We start from the raw sequence: 23,218 nt of genomic DNA, 5'->3' as shown, positions 1-23,218 counted from the left end.
CTACTAGAACCGCATGGTGGAGCGTCTGTACTCTTATTTTTTATCTCTGATAAAGTACACGTTTATCCCGGAGAAGGGCGGAAAACGGCAGCCCAACATGTAATGAATGATATCGATCAACCAACCATGCTCGAATATATCTTGGCCTCCGTGCGAGCCCGTTTGTGTGTTCTCGCTCCTGGTCTCTCTCTTTGCCGTCAATTGAGATCGGTTTGCTCACACTCCTGTCCCACATGTCAGTGATATGCCAAGAGGAGGTGCGTTGACCGACTGGCCATACGCGTACTTGGTTTTGCACCTTCATACTACTCCTCCCTCCGTCACAGTTTACAGGGCGCGCTTCATTATGATGCATTTCTCTCAATGCATTTCCACCACCAGAGAGACTTTAGACGCGTTTGGTTTAATGCTCAATTAATTAGGGCGTGGTAACCGCAATCAAGTCCACAATTTTCTCTCCATGTACTGTACTACTACGGAGTGGAGTAAGTGCATGCATGTGTGTACCCGGGGTGGAAGCACTGCATGCATGTGTGTACGCATTATTCCCTCTAGTAATAGACGCCGTGCTATAACTACCAATGCTATTTTTCAGGCCGGCCGCTAGTCGCCTTGGTCCCACATATTTTTTTTCTTTTTTCTGAAGCGCGCTGTATAAACAGTGACGGATGGAGTAGTATGAGCTGATTCAAAGAAGAGCGTATTGATGGTTGCTTCTTCAGAGCAACTTACAGTGGGAAAGGTGGGGCTTATGATTTGACTGCTCATTACTCACTATTAATGCGGCGCAACGACCGGGCTGAGTCTCCCATGCGGTTGTGCACTACCCCCTCGGTTCTTAAATATACTCCGGAGTATTTGTCTTTCTAGAGATTTCAACGAGTGACTACTCAAATATTTGTCTTTTTAGAGATTTCAAATGGATTGGCACATACGGATGTATATAGACATATTTTAGAGTGTAGATTCACTCATTTTGCTCCGTATGTAGTCACTTGTTGAAATCTCTAGAAAGACGAATAGAATATTTAGGAACGGAGGGAGTACACATACGAAGCAAAATGAGTGAATCTACACTCTAAAATATGCCCGTTTGAAATTTGTAAAAAGACAAATATTTAGGAACGAAGGAGTATAATTTTGTGCATGGCACATGGACCCGGATGATAAAGAGGCTTCTGGCAATGCTATCAAGCTTCCATCATTTGTTTACATAATTGACGTACTATACAAATAATTTTCCAGCGACATGAAATTGTACAATGGTGTGAGCTTTCAGCTTTTGTTTCGCGTGTCTTGCCATCGATGCTCTTTCGGAAACAATAAAAAACTAACTTTCTTGCTAATGCATGTCAATTATTAGCAGATCAGAGCTAATAATTACATCACAACTGAAGACAGAGTTGTGAGAAGGTGTTAAATTAAAATTGATCCATGCTTTCATTGGCAGCAACGTCCCCCCAGCTCTGTCTAAATCAACAAGGCATGTTGGGAAAAAAGTAGCTGTCTGGAGCATGCAACATTCCGATCATTTTGTGCAGTTCCACTAAAATAGAGCTGAGCGTCCCTGTTCCAAAGATATTAAGTGTGATTATGATAATAGAGGACTGCTGATGAAACAATAAACACACAAATAGAAGCCGGTCACCTTTGCAGCCTCTCTTAAGACTAACTAGTTGGAGAAGATTAGACTCGGAGTTGGATGAGGAGGATAGAGCAAAACCAATCTCCCTTTGTGCAGTCGCACTGAAATGTAGAGACGTTGCCCGTGTGACATTTTAGTACAACTGCACAAAACACTCTTAAGAAAAAAGTGATTGTGCAGTTCACCAAAAGGTCGCAATAGCAACGAGTAGAAAGGAAACAATTACTGGCCAATAACAGTTGATGACACATGCGACGACAAAAAAGAAGCATATTCCTTGTCCTAAGGGAAGATAACAACACGGTTGTGTTTGTCTAAAACGGTGTGAGGACGAGAATGCAATATGGAAAGTACGCCAGACGAGCAACGTTTTGGGCAAAGAACTATGGAGGATCCACATGCAGCGACGTGGGAAGACGGGCAGTGGAGCAAGGCCGGAGGGGATACCTGGAGGTTGTCGGGATGTAACTAGGTGAGCGGCGGCGGGCGGAATCTGCGAGCAGGTGGCGTAGGCCCTGCCGCGCCGGAGCTTGGTCAGAGAGAACGGCGTGTACCGCAGATGGGGACGTGCTGCCTCGGCGCCGTCAAACGGAGAAACGATGCACTTCCTCCCTTTCCCCCGGCGGACGGGATGCGGCCGGATCAGTGACCAACGGTGAGAGAGAGAGAGGCCACCGCACTCCCTTTCCCCCGGCGGACGGGATGCGGCCGGATCAGTGACCAACGATGAGAGAGAGAGAGGCCACCGCACTCCCTTTCCCCACGGCGGACGGGATGCGGCCGGATCAGTGACCAACGGTGAGAGAGAGAGAGAGAGAGAGAGAGAGAGAGAGAGGCCACCGCAGCCTTGTGTGAGATACTCTGAAGAGCGACAAACCAGGCAGGCAGGCTCCATTGTATATAGTGAGCGGACTACCTTTTTCTCCATAAAAATCGTTTTATATTCTGTGTACGTGCCATTGAGCGCTATAACTTTATTTAAAAATAACGCGGCAACGCGTCAAGTCGAACTTTGTTTCGTGCACGCGTGGTACACGACCTCCCTAGGTAAACAACCGCTACAGGCGTTCAAATTAGCACGTGGGCTGCCATTTCGTAAAGAAATGAGCTCCACCGTGTACCCGCACGGGTGTGGCTGGGCACGAAGCGTGAGGACGTGCACGGTGCACCTATTCTCTTCTTGTATACGTACACCACCTACGTGGGGTTGTGTGAGAGAGATACAAACCTAGAGAGATATAGTGTGTGGGTTCTTGAGAGTTTTGGGGGGGGGGGTCAATAAAAAAATGTAACATATGCAATGTGTGTGAAATAGAGTCCTGGATATAACATATATATAGAGGGGGCGATCCACGAGAAGAGAGTGGAGGTATCATCGGCTTGAGGTGTCCATAGAATCGAAGAGAGGGATGATGTGTGTGTGTGTGCGGGCGCGATCGATAAAGAGTGCCATCGAATTTGTGTGTGCACACGTCAAAGATATAGAGTGGCTGGCCTACTGAAACGTGAGATGGGACATGTGCAGTTTGTCTCTGTGGCATGGATACCTACCTGCAGCGCTCGACTATCGGTGTGTGGTGGGGGAAGAGGGAGGCCCAATTAACTATAGAGGTACAATGGCTGGTATATGTGTGGAGGAGGAGAGAGGCCTACCTCATGTATTAAGGAGATCGATCTGCCTCATGTATTAAGGGAGATCGATCGGCATCCATGCATATATGCAGGAGAGGAATAAGGTTGGGAGAGAGACAGAGCTAGAGTGTTGGAGGGGGTGGTAGTGGAGTTGCTTCTAACAAATGGTGGGATAGGCTTGCTAAACAAACGAAGGGCACACCCGCAATATCAATAAGAGAGGAGATGGCTGCTTGTTGTCTGTGCACGTGCGTGTGAGAGATGGGTCAAGAGGCATGCACGAATGATGAGGGGGGACGATGTGGCTGTGGTAAGCAGACGTAACTACATAGGAAGATCAATCGCCCTTTGTTAGAGAAAGGAGAGACATAACTTGTGAGGTACGTCGATCGATGGGGGGGGGTAGTTAAAGTCGATCTAGGTATATGTTGGGAGATCGATCGGTATACATGCATGTGTGTGTTAGAAGCAAATGAGGCACGAGGAGAAGGATAGAGAGAGAGGGATGCATGTAGGAGGTGGTACGAGAGGCATACTATATCGAGTGGGAGGAGTGTGCGAGTACGAGAACGATGAAAAGAGTGGTGGGAGTGAGGCATGGACGGTGACAAGAGAAGAGGGGAAGCTTGTGTTTGTGCTAGGCACACCTGGCTAGAGAGGCATATCGATCGATGTGTGTTGTAAAGAAGGAGCTGGGGGGCCTACACACACCGTGGGTGAACGACCTAAAGTGAAAAGACAAATTTGCGCGATGGAGCTAGAGAATGCTGAGGGAGGGTGAGAGGGATGCGGGCGTGTGCATGCACAAGAGAAAGTTAGCGCTAGCTACAAAGATAAGAGGGTTGTGTGGGTGTAAAAGACGAATAGAGATCATATATACTTCATTATAAAAAGCGAATTCGGATATTTGAAGAATTTATCATAGTGTTTCAAACCGACGCATGTGTGAATATATATAACGGTGATACACATGGTGTGGTTATGAACATGTTATACTACATTTAATATATTTTATCTCTACTCTTATAAAAAACGGAGTTGTTGATGATGGTGTGCCTGCCATCCTGCATTATACGCCATCCGATTTATATCTGGCGGATAGCAAGGAAACTATGATGGTTGAAGTTGGCAACAATCATGATTGTAGATTCTTATTGAAATAGAGAAACGAATTCAAATTTAGTTCGAATTGCAGCGGTAGTATAGACATTTGGAATGCACTAAAATTTTGGTATGAGTAGGTTACATGCATTATACAGCAAGCGAAAAAATTTAATCGGACATAACATGGATTCATACTCCCTCCTTCCATCTATATAGGGCGTAATGAGATTTTTAAGACCGCCTTTGACTATTGACAAGATTAATAGTACATGACATGCACAATGTGAAAATTATATCATTGAAAGAACCTTTCATAGACGAATTTAACGGTGTGCTTTGTGTAAGTTGCATGTCATATATCATTGCTCTAATATTTGGTCAAAGTTAGCATCGAAAAATGCATTAGGCCCTATATAGATGGAAGGAGGGAGTAGCTTTGAATAGCATTTGTATAGTAAAACGGGGCAAGACTCTCTCTTTGTGTGGTGTGAATAGTTTTATTTTTTCGTTTTCTTTTTGGTTGAGGGAAGTGCAAATTGATTTGGTACGTACAAGTACAATATTACTACACGTTAGGCTTGTCCCTAAAATTCAACCCGCGTCTTGTTGTATCCCGAAAAATTCAGATATCGTGCTCCCAAAACTGGCGCCTTCACAACCCACGCCTTGCTATCCCGAAATTACAACACGCGCGAAAACTCCCTCCAGCTGCCAAATCCCGACACGCGAAATCCCCCTTCTAACCCTGAGCCGAAAGGGCCGCTAGTTCAAATCGGTGGGGGGTACTTTTGTAACACACCCTACATTTCAGACAAGCGCGTCCCTAAGTCATGCTTCACCCCCTCCCATCGCCCCCTTTTCGCCATTCGAAATCCCAGGCCGCCATAACCTCTCCGCTCCAGCCGCGAAACCCCACCCTCCTCTGTCCGCCATGTCACCGCTGCCCAGCCGGAGCCTCTTCCCCGACGACGTCGTCAACCGCAACAGCTCGACGTCCCTCGTCCACCTCCCCGGATGAGGATCCATCGTCCATCTCGCCGTCCCGCCGGTTCAGCCGCCCCGTCCTCCACCTCCAAGGAGCTGCTTCGACGATCGCCTCGTCTATCGCGGCTGCTCCATCCCCACAGTGCCGCCTTAACCTGCTGCACCGGAACCGCAGCATCCTCACCGACTCCTCGGACGAAGCCGAGGCCTACTCGGCGCCACCAAAGAGGTTGTACACTCATCGCATCGCACCTTCTCCTTAAATCGACCTCCCGGCGCCGACGGTGCTCCATCCCGCACCCCCATGGAGCGGCTACCTTGAAGCTGGTGCCGCGGGCGACATCTCCACGGCAGCTCTCCCCCAGTGCGAGGCCCCTTCGGCGGCGGCGTCCATACCAGCCGGATCTGCTGCTGCTGCTTCGGCTCTCGCTCGCTCGCGCTGCTGCTGCTGCTCCGGCTCTCGCTCGATCGCTCGCTCGCCCAGCTGCTGCTGCTGCTCTCCCCCTCGCTCGTGCTACTGCTCTGCTCCGATTAAGCCACACTTCAGTCGACTGAATCGACTTTTGGGTCAGTCGATTTTCAGGGGTTGGGGGGCTCGCCGGAGTTAAGGAAGAACCATCCGCAGCGGGGACGGGGGCTCGCCGGAGAGGTACCCCACTATCTATCTTAGGGTTCAGGGTGGGGGCAGGGGGCCTAGAGGGCTGGCCGGGGCGGCGGTGGCGAGTTGTTTTGGGGCGGCGAGGCGGCGCTAGGGCCGGCGGTTCGGCCAGTGGTGGCTGGCGGCTCAGGGGGGTGCAGGTTGAAGATGAACTGCAGACCCTCCCTAAACTACATGTCAAGTGCCTCTCTGCTACCATTGCGTTCAGTTTCGACAGTAGCATTCAGATTCCACAGTAAATTTCAGTTTCGACAGTTAAGTTCAGAGTCAACAGTTTTTACCTCATCTGTTGTAGTCAGGTGGTTTTTGGTGATGTTAATTTTACATCCATTTTACATCATCTATTGGAGATGCTATTAGAATCCCACTTGAGATTGACGATGTCTGTCTTGTGCTGCTTCAGCCTTGACATCTTACGGCTCACCGGAGCTGCTCCAACGACAGAACAATCCATCACAACAGAGCAATGCCCTGGACACCGTCTACAGATTCCTCAGATCTTCCTCCATACCTCCGACAACCACCTCTGCCTCAACTGCTTCAGCGACCAACCCAATGATGCTGAGGTCGACACGGCTACGGCAAAGAGGTTGTACACTTGTTGCATCACTTATTACTATACATTCACGTCGATCCATTAGGGCTATTTTGGTTCAACGGAAAAACGTCGATCCACTGGTTGTTACCATCACTCTAAATTTCTGCATGCTCTCCTTACATAATCTCACCATATTTTTTTGTATGCATGTCAGATATTGTACACAGTCATGCTGAACATGTAGAGAAAAAGAGAAGAGTTTTGCGCGGCAATACAATGTCATGCAGACATCGCTCCATGGTGGGTTCAATGGCAAACCCTCCCCACCCCTCTCCAGATTGTAATCCAGAGGAAGATATCTGTCTGAGGCGGATTCAGACGCCGCTGACCACTCCTATTTACCCCCCAAGGTGTTTGCTCTACCTTGGCATGATGATGTTAGTCATATCATGCATATGTTGCCTTGCAGTGCCTACTTTTGACATCATATATGTCATCTGCTTAGTTTAGACATCTTCTGTAATGCCACCTGTTTAGTTTCTATATCATATATGGGAATTATGCAGTCTCATGTCTTTTAGCCAGCCATAATATATGTGAAATGTGCAATGCCATCCTGTTTAACCAGGTATCATATATTTGAATGATATCTTGCCCATCCTTTTCTTCATTACATTTCCATTTGTCGACAATGTTTGTACATTAAACTACTCTTCCTGTGAATCAGCCATTTGGGTGGGAGATGGAAAAATCTGGAGTGAAAACAAGGCCTCCAGAGCAGACAGTGCTACCTGTCGAAGCAGATCTCTTGTTGGGTCCCGATAGCTCCTCAGAGATGGATTCAGAGACAGATGACCAGTCCTATTCCCCCACTGAGGTGTATGCTCTAACTTGGCACGGTTATACTGCTCATATCATGCATACGGTGTCTTGCATTGCATAGTTTAGACATCATATACACAATATTCAACACCATGTTCTTAGTTCAGACATCATATCGAATGCCCTCTGTTTAGCATATAAATCACATATGTGAATTAAATGATGCCATCCTGATTACTTAGATAACATGTAGGTGAATTATGTCATGCGATCCTGTTTAGTTATTCATCATATCTTTGAATTATGTTATGCTATGCTATCCAGTTTAGATAGACATCATATATGTGAAATTATGTCATGCTATCCATTTTAGTTAAACAATATACATGTCAACTATTTCATGCCCTCTTTTTTCCACACTATCTATTGCATCTATCTCTCATACAGTGTCTGTACATTCAACTGTGTTTCCTGTTTATCAGCCATTTGAATTGGAGCGGGTGATGCCAGTATCTAGCGGACTAAAAACACGGTCTTCAAATAAAATAGTGCTACCTCTTGGTGGAGATAGCACCCCGGTTGTACATGCACAAGAACCAGCCCTACCACACATAACCCAAACTCTCACAGATTGTACCCCTACTGCGATGGACAGAGAACCAGCTTCACCCAATCTAACCCCAACCCCAGCCGATAGTAACCCAGTTCCTGTTGACACATCACCATCTCCACCACAGAGCTCCCAAACAAGAGCAGTTAATAAGGCAGCTCCAGTGCCCAAAGGGCCAGTACTATCACGGCGAACCCCAACTCCACCAGTTAGTACGCCTATTCCTGTGGAGGAAGCACAACCAGCTATTCGTAGTTTAGCATCTATCGCATTTGATGTTGTTAAATGGTATGTGCGTATCTTCCCATCTTGGAAATATTATACTGAAGATGAAGGAAAATGCCAGTTGCAGGTGTTTGTCCAGGAGTTATGTGTAAGTAATGTTATTCATGGCAATTACTTTGCTTCGTCCCATACATCCTACCTCCATGATGGTTATAATACAGCAAATTTTCCCATTTTTCTCTATAGAGAAGGACCGATTTGGAAACTCAGGATGAGGTAACCTGTGCTAATACCTCTGCTATCTTCAAGAATGCTTGGTGGCAGTATCGGAATTACCTGAAGAAAACGTACTTCACCGGCAAAGAAACTCATCAAATTCCCTTACGTTCTCCTGAGACACATTTACTGGATGATGACTGGGAACGCCTTGTTCTGTACTGGTCCCGAACCAAGAATGTGGTAAGGTCTATGAGCTCATTTTCTATTTTTAAGTATTATATTCTTGCGTCTTACTGTACTCTGTTCATGTAGAACAAGTGCCTATACCTGAAGAACAACTGTTCTAATTTAAGATTCCATTGCTATCATAGTTCAAAAAAGCGCTAGGCGTTAATTGTGCGTTTTGCCACCGCCTTGCGCTTTACTGACCAAAGCGCATGCTTATGCGCAGTTATGCGCAAATTATGCATAGTTATGCGCAATGCATTTTGCCAACGCCTAGAGCCTAGGCGCGCTTAAGCGCTCGCTTAGGCGCGCCTTTTTTTAACTATGATTGCTTTGCTCTTGTATCACTGTATTTACTCATACAAACTTATTTTTAAATTGAAGGATCCAATCGAAACTCCAATGGCACAACAGGTATGTTCACTCATGTTTCTTTAACATGTTTGCTCTTATCAATAGCTCTGTTGATTTCAATTTCAATTGTGTATACAGTCGACTTTCATATCATGCACATTACTAGCATCACAACAGAGCCAATAGTGTTGTTGTACATGTAGACCCGTGGTACCCATCTGAAATCTTGTTGTGTCGTGTAGTTTCCCACGCTTTGTATTCTTTCACTGCTGCTTTGTCTTGAACTGATATGATTTGAACCGTGTCTCTATTTTGATTTGGCAAGACAATGCAGTGACCATAGGACATAGATATATGTTTGTTTGATGCTTTTATTATGTACTGGTACTTGGCAATAGAAGACTTGGTAGTTTAATCCTGTCCACCTTACTAATGAACTGGTTCACCAAAATGAGTTTCATATACTAGTACATGCTAAACTTGTTATGTGTCTACTTGTTTCTTCTTTTAGAATGCTGACAGAATATTGGGGAAGAGTGCCTTATTAAGCAATGGTAAAGGAAGTAATGCAGATAAGGTTCTGGATAGTGACACATCCTTGTTGGTCTCCAACAAAGCTGATAAAACAGCTAAGGAAGACTATCTTGAAGACAGCGAGACAACCCCAAAGTCCTATCTTGGTTTATTGTTCGAGTTACTGGCCACTACCGCTTGCACAAGCTATTCAAACTCACTGTCTGAATCAGTTCGGTTTCTTGAGTCTCAACTACAAGCTGAAAGACATCGATCAGCTGTGCTGAGACAAGAAGCGGAAGGACCGCGGAAGTCCCTGGAGCATTCAGATGCATACTTTCTGGTGCAACAGCAAGCGTTGGAGGATTTTAGCGCCAAACAGGACAAAGCTAATCAACTTGCTAAGCTTATTGCCAGCATGGTGGATACCCAGGATAACGTTTCTTGAGCTCTTCTGAAGTTGTTTCAGTTATGCTCTTGTTTTGCTGCCGCGTTTATTTGCACTGGTGGCCAATTTTGACAGCCAGTGTATGTAATGTGCTGCTTTGTTCCCTATATTTGCACTGGTGGCGAACTTTGATGCCCAGTGGATGTAATATGTGTAATAGCGGTAATAGGCTAGCGTTAATTGCTTGCTTATTTATTTCCTTATTGTCTTGTTTAGTTGTTTGCTTGTAGTCACTGCAGTTCTTTTTCTGTTTTTTTCTAGTGGCCACAATAGCCTATTTTTGGTAACTAGGCCAAAATAATCGTGGCAACACACGGACTGTTGTAACCATGGGCCTCCTGCAGGCTGTATGATCCATGGGCCTTCGTCCGGCCGTAGGATCCATCGGCCTTCTATATGGGCCTTAGGGTCCATGGGCCTTCTACGGGTCGTAGGGTCCATGGGCCTTCTACGGGCCGTACGATCCATGGGCCTTCTACGGGCCGTACTATCCATGGGCCTCATACGGGCCGTAGGATCCATGGGCCTTCTACGGGGCGTATCATCATTTCGCCAATCATGGGTCGTACTATTCGTGGACCATAACGGGCCGTTAATAGGCCGTATTTGATAACTCTATGAAAACAGCCCAACGGGTTTTTTTGACATGAAAACGGCCCAACGTATTAACGGTCCGCAAACGGGCCGACTGTAACGACGGGCTGAATTTGGCCCACAAGCAAAAAATGACAGTAACGGGCCGTATGTAACCGAATGCTGCAAATGAGCCCAAGAATCAATGGGCCCTGAGAAGGCCGAAAGATAACTTGGGCTGGAAACGGCCCAATGGAATAACGGGCCGTTAATGGGTATAAAGTGATACACTGTTCATTACGAGCCAGTTTCACCACGGGTCGTTAATGGGCCAAGAGTTACAAAGGTCCTCATATGGGCCGAAAGAAGTCATGGGCCACACATGGGCCGGAAGTTAAAACGGGCTGAATCATATTGGACGGCCCAGATGACGCTACTGGGCCTAATTCGGATAGGGCGTAACGGGCCCTGGGTTAGCGGGCTGTAAATGGGCTATATGCGAACAGGTCGTTAACAGGCTTTCCGTGGGCCGGCCCGCCACCTTTTGACCAAGTCAAACGGGCCGGCCTTTTCACAGGAATGGGCCTCTGTTGGGCCGTGCCACGTGTCGCCGTATCATAGGCGCCTTCGGTCCAATGAGCGGATGACATCTGTCCCAACGGTGAGCCGACACGTGTTTCCTCCAGCCAATGATGATTTTACACGTGGAAAATCCCCATTGGTCGGGGCTGTTAATGGGTTATCGGATCCAAAACCCGACCCGATATCTTAACGGCGTTCCGTTACGGTGGATGCCACGTGTCGGTCACCCTTGACGAAAGCACTTCTGTGACGCGCGATTTATCGTCATGGAAGTGCACTTCCGTGATGATAATTTTGGTAATGTCATGGAACACTTCTACGACAGCACATGTATGACTATCTTGATTCTGTCATAAATTTGTCATGGATGTACATGCATGACAAAAAACGCGACCTACTGTGACAAACACGTATCATCACTGAAGTGTATTTTTTTGTAGTGGATGCAACCTGTTTGGTTGCCTGCATCGCATGGAGGGGCGCTTACCCCCCTGCTGTTTGGTTGGCGTTTTTGTGCTTAGGGTGTGAGCAGATGCAAACTTCAGCTGTTTGGTTGCAAACAACGTTTGTGTTCTGCTCACCCCATCAAATGTGGTGGCCTTACCACCACATGATCAACACAACAGCAAGATCAAACAAAGCAAGCAACCAAATGAAATCAAACACAACAAGCAAAGAGATGACAACAAACTACTTAACTACATAACATAAGTCTAGATTAACAGCAGGGGCATCCTCCTTCCCTGCTCCATGACAGGGTGCTGCTCCTGACCAAAATATGAACAAGTTCCCAGCACAAGTCTCGCCACACACCATAAAAGTTCAACACTAACACCTTACTTAACTTAACTACATAGCATGCTCGATGTCACCAACGCAATTGTGCCTGCTGCAACGAAACCTGCACATGACCGAGGAGTCGTGGTTGTAGATCTGAACCTTCAGTCCGAGTCCTGAGATGCGCACAACGACGAGGTCGCCGGGGACGATCCGGTGGCCGCGACAGAAGTAGTTCCAGCCCCGGCCAAGCACCATGTGCCCCTCGAAGTTCTGGACCTGCACCCAGAACACGCACCGCTTGTTCGCGGACAACCTGACCACGCGTGGGAGCCGCTTGATGACCAACCAGGTGTTCATCACCTCCACGAACTTGGGAGGGACGGGAAGCATGGTGAGGTCCTCGTTGTCCTTGATCTGCTGGTAGAAGCGCAGCGGCTCCCGGGCTCCCTCCTCGTGGCCCTGCCTCGGAGATCGTCCCCTTGAACGAGGCAGGCTCATGAAGGCGATCCTGCCAGGCAGGGCCACCGTCCTGAGCTCCTCCACCCGCCACATCCCAGTCAGTCTTCAATACCATGTCAGGTAAGATGACAAGTATTAGTGCACAAACTCTTTGCAAAATAGCACTGATCAGAGACATTTGCCCAAGAGCAAATGCCACTGATCAGTGCACAAACTCTTTGAGCAAATGCCACTGATCAATGGCACTTGCTGTTGGGCAAATGCCACTAATCAGTGGCACTGATCAGTGTACTTGCCCAACAGCAAGTGCCTTTTATAAGTGGCATTTTCTCATGGGCAAATGCCACTGATCAATGGCACTTGCTGTTGGGCAAATGCCACTGATCAGTGGCACTGATCAGTGGACTTGCCCAACAGCAAGTGCCATTGATAAGATAAGTGGCATTTTCCCATGGGCAAATGCCACTTATCAATGGCACTTGCTGTTGGGCAAATGCCACTGATCAGTGGCACTTGCTGTTGGGCAAGTCCACTGATCAATGGCATCTGCTTTTCTGCAATCACCACCCATCAGTGCACTATCCTAAGCATGGAAACATCTAAAAATAGCAACAACAAGTGCCAATAGCACCCATGCACATTTGGCAGCATCCTAAAATGGTCCTACTACATGCACGTATAACAATCAACACAAACCCTAGCTTGAACATGTATGTACCAACACGAACAAACATGAACATGATCCATGCATGTATGTAGCAACATGATCCTTGCATGAACACACATCCTAGCAAGACCCTACCATGAACACAGATCGTAGCAAAGCACACTACCATTGGGGACTCTAGCATGAACACAACTAGTAGCATGAACACAGATCATAGGACACACTAGCAGTAGCAGAAGAAAATTATCCTAGGACACACACTGTACGATACAAGAACAGATCGGTCCGACTGGATTCGATTGGGATGAAATCCAATCGGATCTACTCGAATCTGATCAAATCCTATCTAATCCTATCGAACCCACTAACTACTAGCACATGCCTAAGAAATAAACCTCTAATCTACAACTACGAGCAAGCATTGAGGGGGGTTGACTCACAGGAGCACGCGTAGTCGCAGCAAACTGAGGTCGGGGTGAAAATCCCGGCGGGAAGGAGAGAGGTGGTGGAGCAGAGGAGGAGCCGGCCCTGGCGACGGCATGCGGCATCGGCCCCGTGCTCATCGCCACGCCGGAGGTCGACGATGGTCCGCCGACAGGAGAAAACCCTTGGACGGGGGGCAAGAACCCCCCCCCCCCGCCCAATGGGGTCCCAAGCAGCAGCGGCTCCATGGACGGCGCCGGCGCCGAGCCCAGGACCACGAGGTCCGGAATCGGCGGCGGAGCAGGAACGGGCGCCACCGCATTGCCTGACGCTCGTGGTGGCCGGCAGAAGATGGGGGACGGCGCTCGCAGCGCCGACGCCAGGTCCCGGCCCGAGTTCTGGAGCCCGGCCAGCCAGTGCTCCTGGATGCTGGCGATGCGCTGGTCGACGAGGGTCAGAGGGCGGCGCGGCGGAGCAGGAACGGGCGCCACCGCATAGCCCGACGCTCGTGGTGGCCGGCAGCAGATGGGGGACGGCGCTCGCAGCGCGCGACGCCAGGTCCCGGCCCGAGTTCTGGAGCCCGGCCAGCCAGCGCTCCTGGATGCTGGCGATGCGCTGGTCGACGGGGGTCAGAGGGCGGCGCAGCGGTGGGCGAGGCGGAGCCATCAGAGGAGAGGAGAGGGAGGGGCGGTGAGGGAGAGAGGGAGCAGTGGGAACAATGCGACTGGGCGGTGACAGGAGAGTGGGGGGCGAGTAATGAGACATCGCCTCCGTCTCCCGCGTTGCCCGAGGTGTGCAACTGCCTCGCACGCGTGGCCGCGCCCGGCCAGGCTCGCGAGAAACTGCCGATTTCCGCCAGGCCAGGCTACGGGCTGCTTTAAGTCTCGTGCGGGCCACAAACCGCATGCAGCCCAGCCAACCAAACAGGCAGCGCACATCCCGCGCGGGCCTGGTTGGGCTGCATGCGGGCAACCAAACACGCTCATGGTGAAGCACACATGTGTACTCCCTATGTGCCAACACATTCATTTCGGCGGCCGGCCGTGGTGGTTTTATATTACCAACCAACCAACCGTGCGTGCGGGAAGTCATGAAGGAGGAGAAGAAGCCGCCTCCAAGGGTGGGGTGGGGTGGGGTGAGGTGGACTGCTGCGTGCTACGGCGTTGTTTGGTAATCGCAAGAAGGAACGGTGGCGCTGGAACGGTGATCCCTAGGCTACGCCAGCCCAGGCCGGTCTGTGTGTGGGTCGATACAACCGAGGCGGCCTCGCCGTCCCCGCCCGCCACCGCCCCATCATAAAACACACGCGCACCCGCACTCCCGGCCTCCTCATTCCTCCCTGCCTGCTCCTGTGGTCCATTCAGCCGCCGCCATGTCCGCCCCCGTCGCCACCGCCGGATCGGCCGTCTTCCCCGCGCATCGGCTCCAGGTAAGCACCAGCGGCAGCCGCCGGAGCGCGGCGTGCTTCTCGAGGCGGCAGAGCTTCCCGTCCATCTCGATCCGGTCGGCTCCAACGAAGAAGCGCTTCCTCCACCTGCCTTGCTCGGTACACACACACACACACACACACACACACTCCTGCATTCTTCTTCCATCTCCATGCTCATGACCGCCTGCACTAGCGCACGGGCAGCACCCCACAGCAAAATGCTCCCACCAAATCCATGCTGAATGCTCTCAACTAGCACTACTTTGTCTGATGGTGACGATGATGATGATCATGTGTCACTCAAGATCCGCTCTGAATCTCCAAAATCCTTGGACAGGCCAAGCAGGACACCGTCGACAAGGTCTGCGGGATCGTCAAGAAGCAGCTGGCCGTCGCCGAGGACACCGTCGTGAGCGGGGAGACCAAGTTCGCCGACCTCGGCGCCGATTCCCTCGACACGGTAACGAATTCCCTCCCTCTCCTCACTAACCAGTGATTGCTCAACATGGAGCTACAACAACATCGATCTGACCTTTTTTTTACAGTCTTGTGTCTTCTTCCAAAATATAAAACCAATTCCATATGTTATTCTTGTGTATTGTTCCATAGTATATAAAACCAATTCCATATGTTATTCTTCCGTCTTCTTCATAACATGGTGCTGGATCCTATTACAAACAATGTTGCAGGTTGAAATCGTGATGGGTCTGGAGGAGGCATTCAGCATCACGGTGGACGAATCGAGCGCCCAGGAGATCAGGACCGTGGAGGACGCCGCGTCTCTCATCGACAAGCTCGTCACAGACAAGGATTCTTAGAACGAATCCGCCTCCATGCCCCTGCCTGAATAGCTTTTTGGGTGCTCGGCTTGTTGTTGTTGTACTCTAAATACAGATATGGAATGATGTACTGGCTGAAACTAGCTAGCCAGGAAGAGGCTTCTATGCAGAGCTTGTTTTTGTGTATGCTATGCTATCCCATATTGAATAAATGAGGGGGGTAGCACTTCTTCCCCGAGGCAAAGATTGCTGTTATGTATCCTATCAGTGTCACTCAGCACTGCTGAGATGTTTACTCTAACATAAGAAAATACTCCCTCCGTTCCAAATTACTCGTCGTGACACACTATCATATCAGATATCATGACCAAGCTTCCGAACATGAAGCATGAGTCACGGTACAGCTAAAGTGATGTTAGAATTTTCTACTGGCAATGCCACCCAGACCCATGCTACTGTGAGGATATTTCAGTGACTTGGTAATCACTCAAATTTGATCCTGTCAGCCAAAGAAAATGGTATTTAGGACAGGTGCGTCGGGTACGACGGTCATCGCGACCTGGGACTAGAAACAGAGGATTTCTAAATTCCACTAGAATTTTCCCTTTCACGACGGTTGCGAATTAACATACATACTGGGAATCTAAAACAGTAGCTTAGATGATAGCGTGTTCATCGCAACTTCTGTGGCACACCATCGTATCAAATACCATATCATGACCAAAGCTTCAGAACATGAACCATGAGCCGTGGTACAGCTAAACTGATGTTAGAATTTTCTACTGGCAATGCCTTGAGGACCCCAGACCCATGTTACTCAGAGGAAATTTCGGTTTTCATGAAGAAGCTCCTCGCCATCTCTTCAGTCACATCGCTGCGTGCAAATAGACGGGTAAAATTAATGGTAAGAATAAGAAGCACAGGATTGTGTTAACCGAACTATCTGCAGTAGAGACGTGTAGGGGTTTCCATACCTGTCAGGCGCTTCTTCTTTGCATATAAGCAAAACATTCTTGGATGAAAGAAGCTGAAAGAACTTCACCACATCATCCACCTTCTTCAGTCTCTCGTAAAGCTTAGTCACAAATTGGTTATATTCCTCCGGCTCCTAAGAACAAATGACAGATTAGGTACGTACTGACCAGGCATGTTTAAATTAACTATGTCCACGTGCTCTTACTCTTAAATAAAACATAGGACCTATGCTACACTGAAGTAAATAACCACAGGGAGTGAGCGTTACCTGTTCGATTATACAGGCCTTCCGCAGAGCAACAAAACACTCGAGTGCCTTTTCGTAATAATCTCCTTGAAGAGAATTCTGTACCAAATTGGTCGTGTACTTCTTCATCTCTTCAATTGCCTTCTGAACCCATATTGAGCTAGATCTCTCTGCCAGCATGGCTTCAAAATCTTTAACAGGATTTACATCTCCAATCTTCCCAACCTTCTCTGTTGAAGGAAACAGTACCTCTATCGCCCTAGCCTTCTCTGCATAAGGATCTTCTGGCTTTTTAGCTTGACCATCTGCCGCCGTAGCCTTCTCTGCATTATTTTCTGAACTTTTAGCTTGATCATCTGGGTCAGTATAAGCTAATCTCTCCTGTGTCCGGGCTTTCTTTCTCTGAGATCAATCAGACAAGTTAATGTTGAAGTTGAGTACCAAATTACTGAATCAAGTTTAACACGAAATGTCAATACTTAACCTTGGGGTTCTCCTTCAGCTCGAAAGATTTGCCTAAATTTTGGATTAACGGTGCTCGATAATTAATGACGTCAGGATCTGGCTCGGTTATCCTCCTTAGACAGCTATCGAGCGGTGGTGGATTTGCATCTGGCTGCTTTGACTTCAGATCAAGGTAGCTGTAGAACCTCTGAAGGGGAACAACAGAACCGTAGTCAATGAAACAAGAGATATATATACACAATCATCAAATAGTACAACTAAGAAGCAAATGAGAAGGCAAAGGATAAAAGCAAATTGCTAGCATAGGCTCACCGAAACATAGGTAAACCCCAATGCACAAGGTCCCAATGACATTCCAGATATGTATGATTATTTGATAAGAACTGTATTTCAAGTCTCTTCGTTAGTCAAAGGACCTTTCATCTTTAAATTGCACCTTATTGTGCCTAAAGTTCGAATATTGCTCATACTCTCTTGTTGATTAAACTTGGGTGACAAATGATATGGAACAAAGGATTCAACTACTCCCTCCGATCCAAAATAAGTGTCGTGGTTTTAGTTCAAATTTGAACTAAAACCACGACAGTTATTTTGGATCGGAGGGAGTATCATATTTGTTACAGGTTATTTGATAACTGTATTTCAAGTCTCTTTGTTAGTCAAAGGACCTTTCGTCTTTAAATTGCACCTTATTGTGCCCAAAGTTCTAATATTGCTCGTACTGGCTTGTTCATTAAACTTGGGTGACTAATGATATGGAATAAAAGAATCGACTTTCATATGTTAACAGTCCAGAAAAACAGCTACGACTTCAGAACTGAAAAATAGTAAGTGTGCATCACTAAACAAGATGAGGGGAAATAGCATATAGTAAGAAAGAACAAATAACAAAAATAATAAATTGCAGTATTCGACCTCCAACATAGGGTTTGGTGTGAAATCAGGCCTGAGGATCTCTTCCCTTCCAGGTGGTGCAAGGTCTAACATCTTCACTAGGTTATCTGCCGCTTCCTGCTGTTCTTCAGTAGGCTGTGATGATGGTGGCAGGCTGCTGAAGGAGCGAAATGGAAAGTCTCTGATGTCCTCAGCAAAAGGCAGTATATTGAAGTAAAAGGAATCTGGCTGCAAGGCAAAGTAAACAATTGCTTGAACAGGTTCGTAGTCACCCATCAATTGTGAGTCACGAATGAAGTACATACCACATTGTTCACTGATGAGATGTTTGGTGTCAATACACCAAAAGCAACATTCGCTTGATTTTGCCTCCACACACATCGCAGAATTGCAACCTTGTTCATTTCTTGCATTGCTCTAGCTAAGGCAGAGACTGCAACAATTGCTTTTGTGTTTCCCGGTTCAGGTACAAAGGAGTTCACATCTTTCATAAAATAGGACCTGTCAAGTAGAAAGGGGACTGCCTTACATTACCAGTAATATGGGTTTTAAAGTTAAAATTGCAATATAACAAAGATAGTGTGCAGCCCACTGATGAGTTGAGAATTTTTCTGAGATATAAACAAGTTGGGATTTAAAAGCAACTTGTATTACTCAGTGACATACTTTCAGAAAGGGGCGCAATTATACTAGCTCTTAGAACTTGACCCCAATGGCATTCCTCAAAGGATAAATTGATTTTGACCCAGTACCAGACTGGGTTATGTTGTAGGAGTAATATATTCTTATGCACATGCAACTGGGCCAACCATGGAAATAACTATATAACGTAAAGACACAAGCTTAAACCAGCAGAAAACCAGGCCACAGCCAGCAACACTTTTTTTTGGGTGGGGGTCACCAGATGCTTCATATTCACAATGATCACCCAACAATAGCAGCAAAATGGATTTGTTGGTTTGCAACGTCTTCAAAATAAGTGGCATCATGAAACTTGAAATAATCATGAATAACAAAGAAATAAATGCAGAGGTTTCCTTCAATTAATTAGTTCTCACGATTGTAGTTGTAACTAAGAATAACGTTCCCTATAATATGTTGTCACTAAGGAGGCAAGGGTAGTAAGATAAGATGTATTTCTAGGCTTCTAGCAAATCTCTCCTATATACTTAAAAAAAACCGTAAAGTTCTGTCAACCATTTGTTTGTCCAACCTACTCTCGTTTTGATTATTTTTCCCGACATCTCTGGTTTTTTCCACCAGTTTTGCCTGAAAACCGCATCAATTATGTTTTTTTGGTAAACTCATAAGTGCTTACCAAATATAATCCTACTTTTTTATACAAACACATCAACATGGGCAGGTGAATCATGGGATAACCTACTAGAATATTTATGCCCCCATCGCAACGCACATGCAATTATCTAGTGGGGTAAAATGGTTGTAATTTCTATGCCTCAAAACGATGGCATATAAAGAAACAGGGAAAAGTTTCAGCTTATTAACTGGCAAAATAGTACACCTGAAGGACTAGGTGTATCATTACTCATTAGTTTCAAAGATAACAATAATGCTGAAGCTTAACACTTTTCTCTGGTGCCAAAGAAATAGATATAATGCCAGATGCCAAGTTGAAGGATATCCAATATACCGTGGTATGCTGGATCTATCTGCAAAACCTAGAAGCTTCACACCTTTCTCTGGCTTGAACTTCACAGCCTCCCATTCAGCAGATGATATAGGAACAACTTGAGGACCGTAAAGATAGCCCTTGATTCTTTGATCTGGTGGAACAACTGTGTCTGGTTCTAGAATGCTTTTGTACTCATAATCCACTTTGACTTCATGCGAGGCAAACTGATCACTTGGAGGAGCCTTATCAGAATACTTCTTCAAAGTGGGGAATTTTTCCTCAGATGTTTTCTTATACGCCCACACCTGTTCACAAGGCATCAAGCAGAAACACCATTGTCAACCAACTGGAACACTAATGAGATAATGATGTCAAACTAAACTGCAAACTGAATCAGTAATATTTGACTACTGTAGACTTTGTTTAACTGACAGAAATATTGTACGATTTTTTAAAAACATCTCACCTTGATTTTAAAAGTGGAGCTCACTTCCAGGTCTCCCCTGAAGATAGTAACTGGGAGTACATTTCTTGTCTTGAGAGCACCTAAGAGTGCTGTCGGGGTGTCAACCTGGACTACCTTTGCCACCGACCTATCTCTGAAGTGATATAATAATCGGTCATTTTCATCCATTACAGAATTGTGTTGAACTCCAGATTCCCTGAAAACAATGCAATCCATCTTAATATCATGTTTTTTCATCTGGTCTGCAATAGTGTCCACCTGATCTTCTTTTGTCCCTTGGGGCGGATCCCTTAGCAGATGTTGTGCGTCGGTGATTAGACACAGACGTTGCTTTGCTTTGGTATCTCCGAATCTCTTTATCAGCATATCCAAACCAACAACAATAGCATCCAGAACTTGCTTTAGTCAAGGAATTCCACTAACTGAATTTTATCACACTCAACCAAAATATAATAACAAAGCCACATTGCACACATCAACAATATGGTAACTAAAAGAAATAATTTCATGCAAAACCAAGGGGGAGGAACTACAGAAGCTGCAAGTGAATTATGAAGGAGAACCTGCTACATAAGGAACCAAGTTTTAGTTATAATTAATGTATGTCAAACTAACAACAGAGGGAACTCCTCAACAAGTAAACACCTTAAGATGATGGGATCAAAGAACTACTTTATGTTACAACTGGGGATATGAACTAGTAGCACATATAAGCGTAGACAACTACAAAAAACCTTAGAAAGTAAAAAAGAAGAGGAGCTCAAAACATGTGTTATGTGCTGATCGTGGGAAGTAAGCAAATGCAGTAACAGATGGCTCTTTAAACATTAGACTGAAAAGACATCAACACATTGTTATTTATGGATACAGTCACCAGGGGCAGTTCCCCTAGGAAGATTTTCAAGAGCATTTTTTGTTTCTTCATCAACAACTTTAATATCATGCTTAACCAGCACATGCTTATAGCCCCCAAGTTCCCTCGCAAGGTCATTGTGTGTTTCTGCATAAATAAGTTAAAAAAATTAAGTAGCACAGTTTTCAATTTTAAGAAGCATAAATGCAAGCCAGTCCCAGATAATGTGCTTGGAAGTTGTTCAGGACTGAAGCACTGGGATGGCATAGCTAAATATAGTGCATTCAGAACAAATATTCCCCAAAGACTAGATGCATGCTAAGGAGGAAAACATTGACTGTTTTCCATTCTGAACCATAAATACACTTGTTCAGTGCAAGCATATGTACTGTAAGGCTTCCCTGAAGTGACATTAATCAGGACCATACATATACAGGCCATTGGAAATAGAAGTTACAATCAGTTCAACATTGCATTAAAACCTATATGCTGTAGTGAAACATAACAAGAAAACAAGAAAAGGTTTTCTAGTTAACAGGGCAATATTTGAAGTCCCAATGTACACGCAAAGTTGTGTTACCACAAATGCAGGATCAGTTATACCTTTAGTTCCAAACAGGACAACGCCAACCTCGTCGCTCCTATGAAAAACCAGCTGCAGAGTGCAAAAACGCACAAGCAGTTAGCCACAACGGCAGATTAACGTATTGGGTCAATCACAGAGTTCCGGATGGCTTGCCTTCTTGCGCAGGAGGGTGGTGCAGACGTTCTTGACCTCCTGCAGCGCCCGGTGCATCGACGGGCCGACATCCAGCAGCAGAACCAGCCCCTCCTACATGGGATTCGGCAAATCAAAGCCGTCAGCGTAACGCAAGAACAATGTACAGCCTGCGGCAGTAAAACACTCGTACTGAATCTACACATGAGCGATGGGAAACGAGGCTTCCCCCCTCTATTCCCCTTGTAGCGCTCAGAAACCAGAATCGCTGGAAGAAGACGTGCCTCCTCCTTCCTAGGACGACGGGGGAGGGAGGAGGGGATCCACTCCAAGGCGACCGCGTCTGTCCCGAGGCGGCCGCGAGAAATGGCGCGTGCTTGGTACTTGCTAGAGAGGAGGAGCGGGGGGTCGTACCTTGTTGCGCGCCATGCCGCGGGGCGTGGGGAAATCGGGCCGGCGGCGCGGCCGGCGGCGACGGTTTATGCCGCGAGAGTTCCGTGCTCTGGAAGGAGGAGGGCGCGGCGGCATCGACGTGTTTTTTTTAGAAGGAAGCGACGACGACTTAGGGCGGAGTCCGCGGCGGTGTGATGGGCTGAGAATTCGGGCCGTATCGCCGTTCGGCCCGTGCTAAGCAGTAGCAGCCTCGTAGGGCCTAACAGTATCTCAACAGGCGTATACGGGCAGATTTTTTTTTGTTTTGCCCAAATCTCTTCCAAGTTTATGTCCGGTGAACCTCAGAAAAAAGTTTGTCAGGCTGGTCAGGCCAACGCTGAGGGCATCTAAAGATTTACAGTGGCTGGCGGTGGGCCTTCAGCTTGTGTCGTGGACCCGTAATATCTGATTGTCAATGGGACTAAAAACAAAATCTGATTGTTCAACGCACTAGGTAACTATTTTTCTTCAACATAGTACAACCAAAGTCGCTCGCATACACAAGCATACCCTCACACCCTATGAATACACGCACACATACCCTACCCCTATGAGCATCTTCGAGAGACTGCACCGACATATCATCTTGAGATTGACAAAGTCACCACTGACGCATTCGTTGTCGATGGGAATGTCTTCTCCCACTGAACACACATAGCCGAAAAGTCTGAAATAAATCCAGAAAAAATGCAAACACCAATGTCAAGTCTAGGACTTGAATTCTTGTGGGTTGGGGATACCACTATCCTCATAACCATTCAATTCACACAATTCTTTTTTGGTATTTCTAAATAAAAACTAACAGTTTTTTGGCAAAACTAAAATAAGGAAGGAAAATACACACGGGATAGCCTGTTTCCAATTCC

General features: G+C 46.8%; 2 protein-coding genes across 2 annotated transcripts; one reads left to right on the top strand and one right to left on the bottom strand.

Moving 5' to 3' along the window:
• Positions 1 to 14,711: 14,711 nt before the first annotated feature.
• On the top strand, positions 14,712 to 15,928 carry LOC109764617 (acyl carrier protein 3, chloroplastic). The gene is made up of 3 exons (XM_020323417.3): positions 14,712 to 15,007; positions 15,228 to 15,350; positions 15,580 to 15,928. Exons 1-3 carry the CDS (start codon positions 14,834 to 14,836, stop codon positions 15,706 to 15,708), a joined length of 426 nt encoding a protein of 141 aa, XP_020179006.1. The 5' UTR covers positions 14,712 to 14,833; the 3' UTR covers positions 15,709 to 15,928.
• A 320-nt stretch (positions 15,929 to 16,248) lies between these two features.
• On the bottom strand, positions 16,249 to 22,484 carry LOC109764616 (ATP-dependent DNA helicase 2 subunit KU80). Its single transcript, XM_020323416.3, has 12 exons — positions 22,335 to 22,484; positions 21,942 to 22,034; positions 21,806 to 21,857; positions 21,218 to 21,349; positions 20,350 to 20,744; positions 19,902 to 20,188; positions 18,556 to 18,751; positions 18,272 to 18,478; positions 17,376 to 17,543; positions 16,913 to 17,293; positions 16,644 to 16,777; positions 16,249 to 16,543 (listed from the first exon to the last, which is right to left on the bottom strand). Exons 1-12 carry the CDS (start codon positions 22,446 to 22,448, stop codon positions 16,483 to 16,485), a joined length of 2,220 nt encoding a protein of 739 aa, XP_020179005.1. The 5' UTR covers positions 22,449 to 22,484; the 3' UTR covers positions 16,249 to 16,482.
• Positions 22,485 to 23,218: the final 734 nt, after the last annotated feature.

The sequence above is a fragment of the Aegilops tauschii genome, chromosome 5 (assembly GCF_002575655.3).
Source record: "Aegilops tauschii subsp. strangulata cultivar AL8/78 chromosome 5, Aet v6.0, whole genome shotgun sequence".
Lineage (NCBI taxonomy): Eukaryota > Viridiplantae > Streptophyta > Magnoliopsida > Poales > Poaceae > Aegilops > Aegilops tauschii.
The sequence above is the reverse complement of the archived record's forward strand: the minus strand, read 5'-3'. Positions and strand labels throughout refer to the sequence as shown.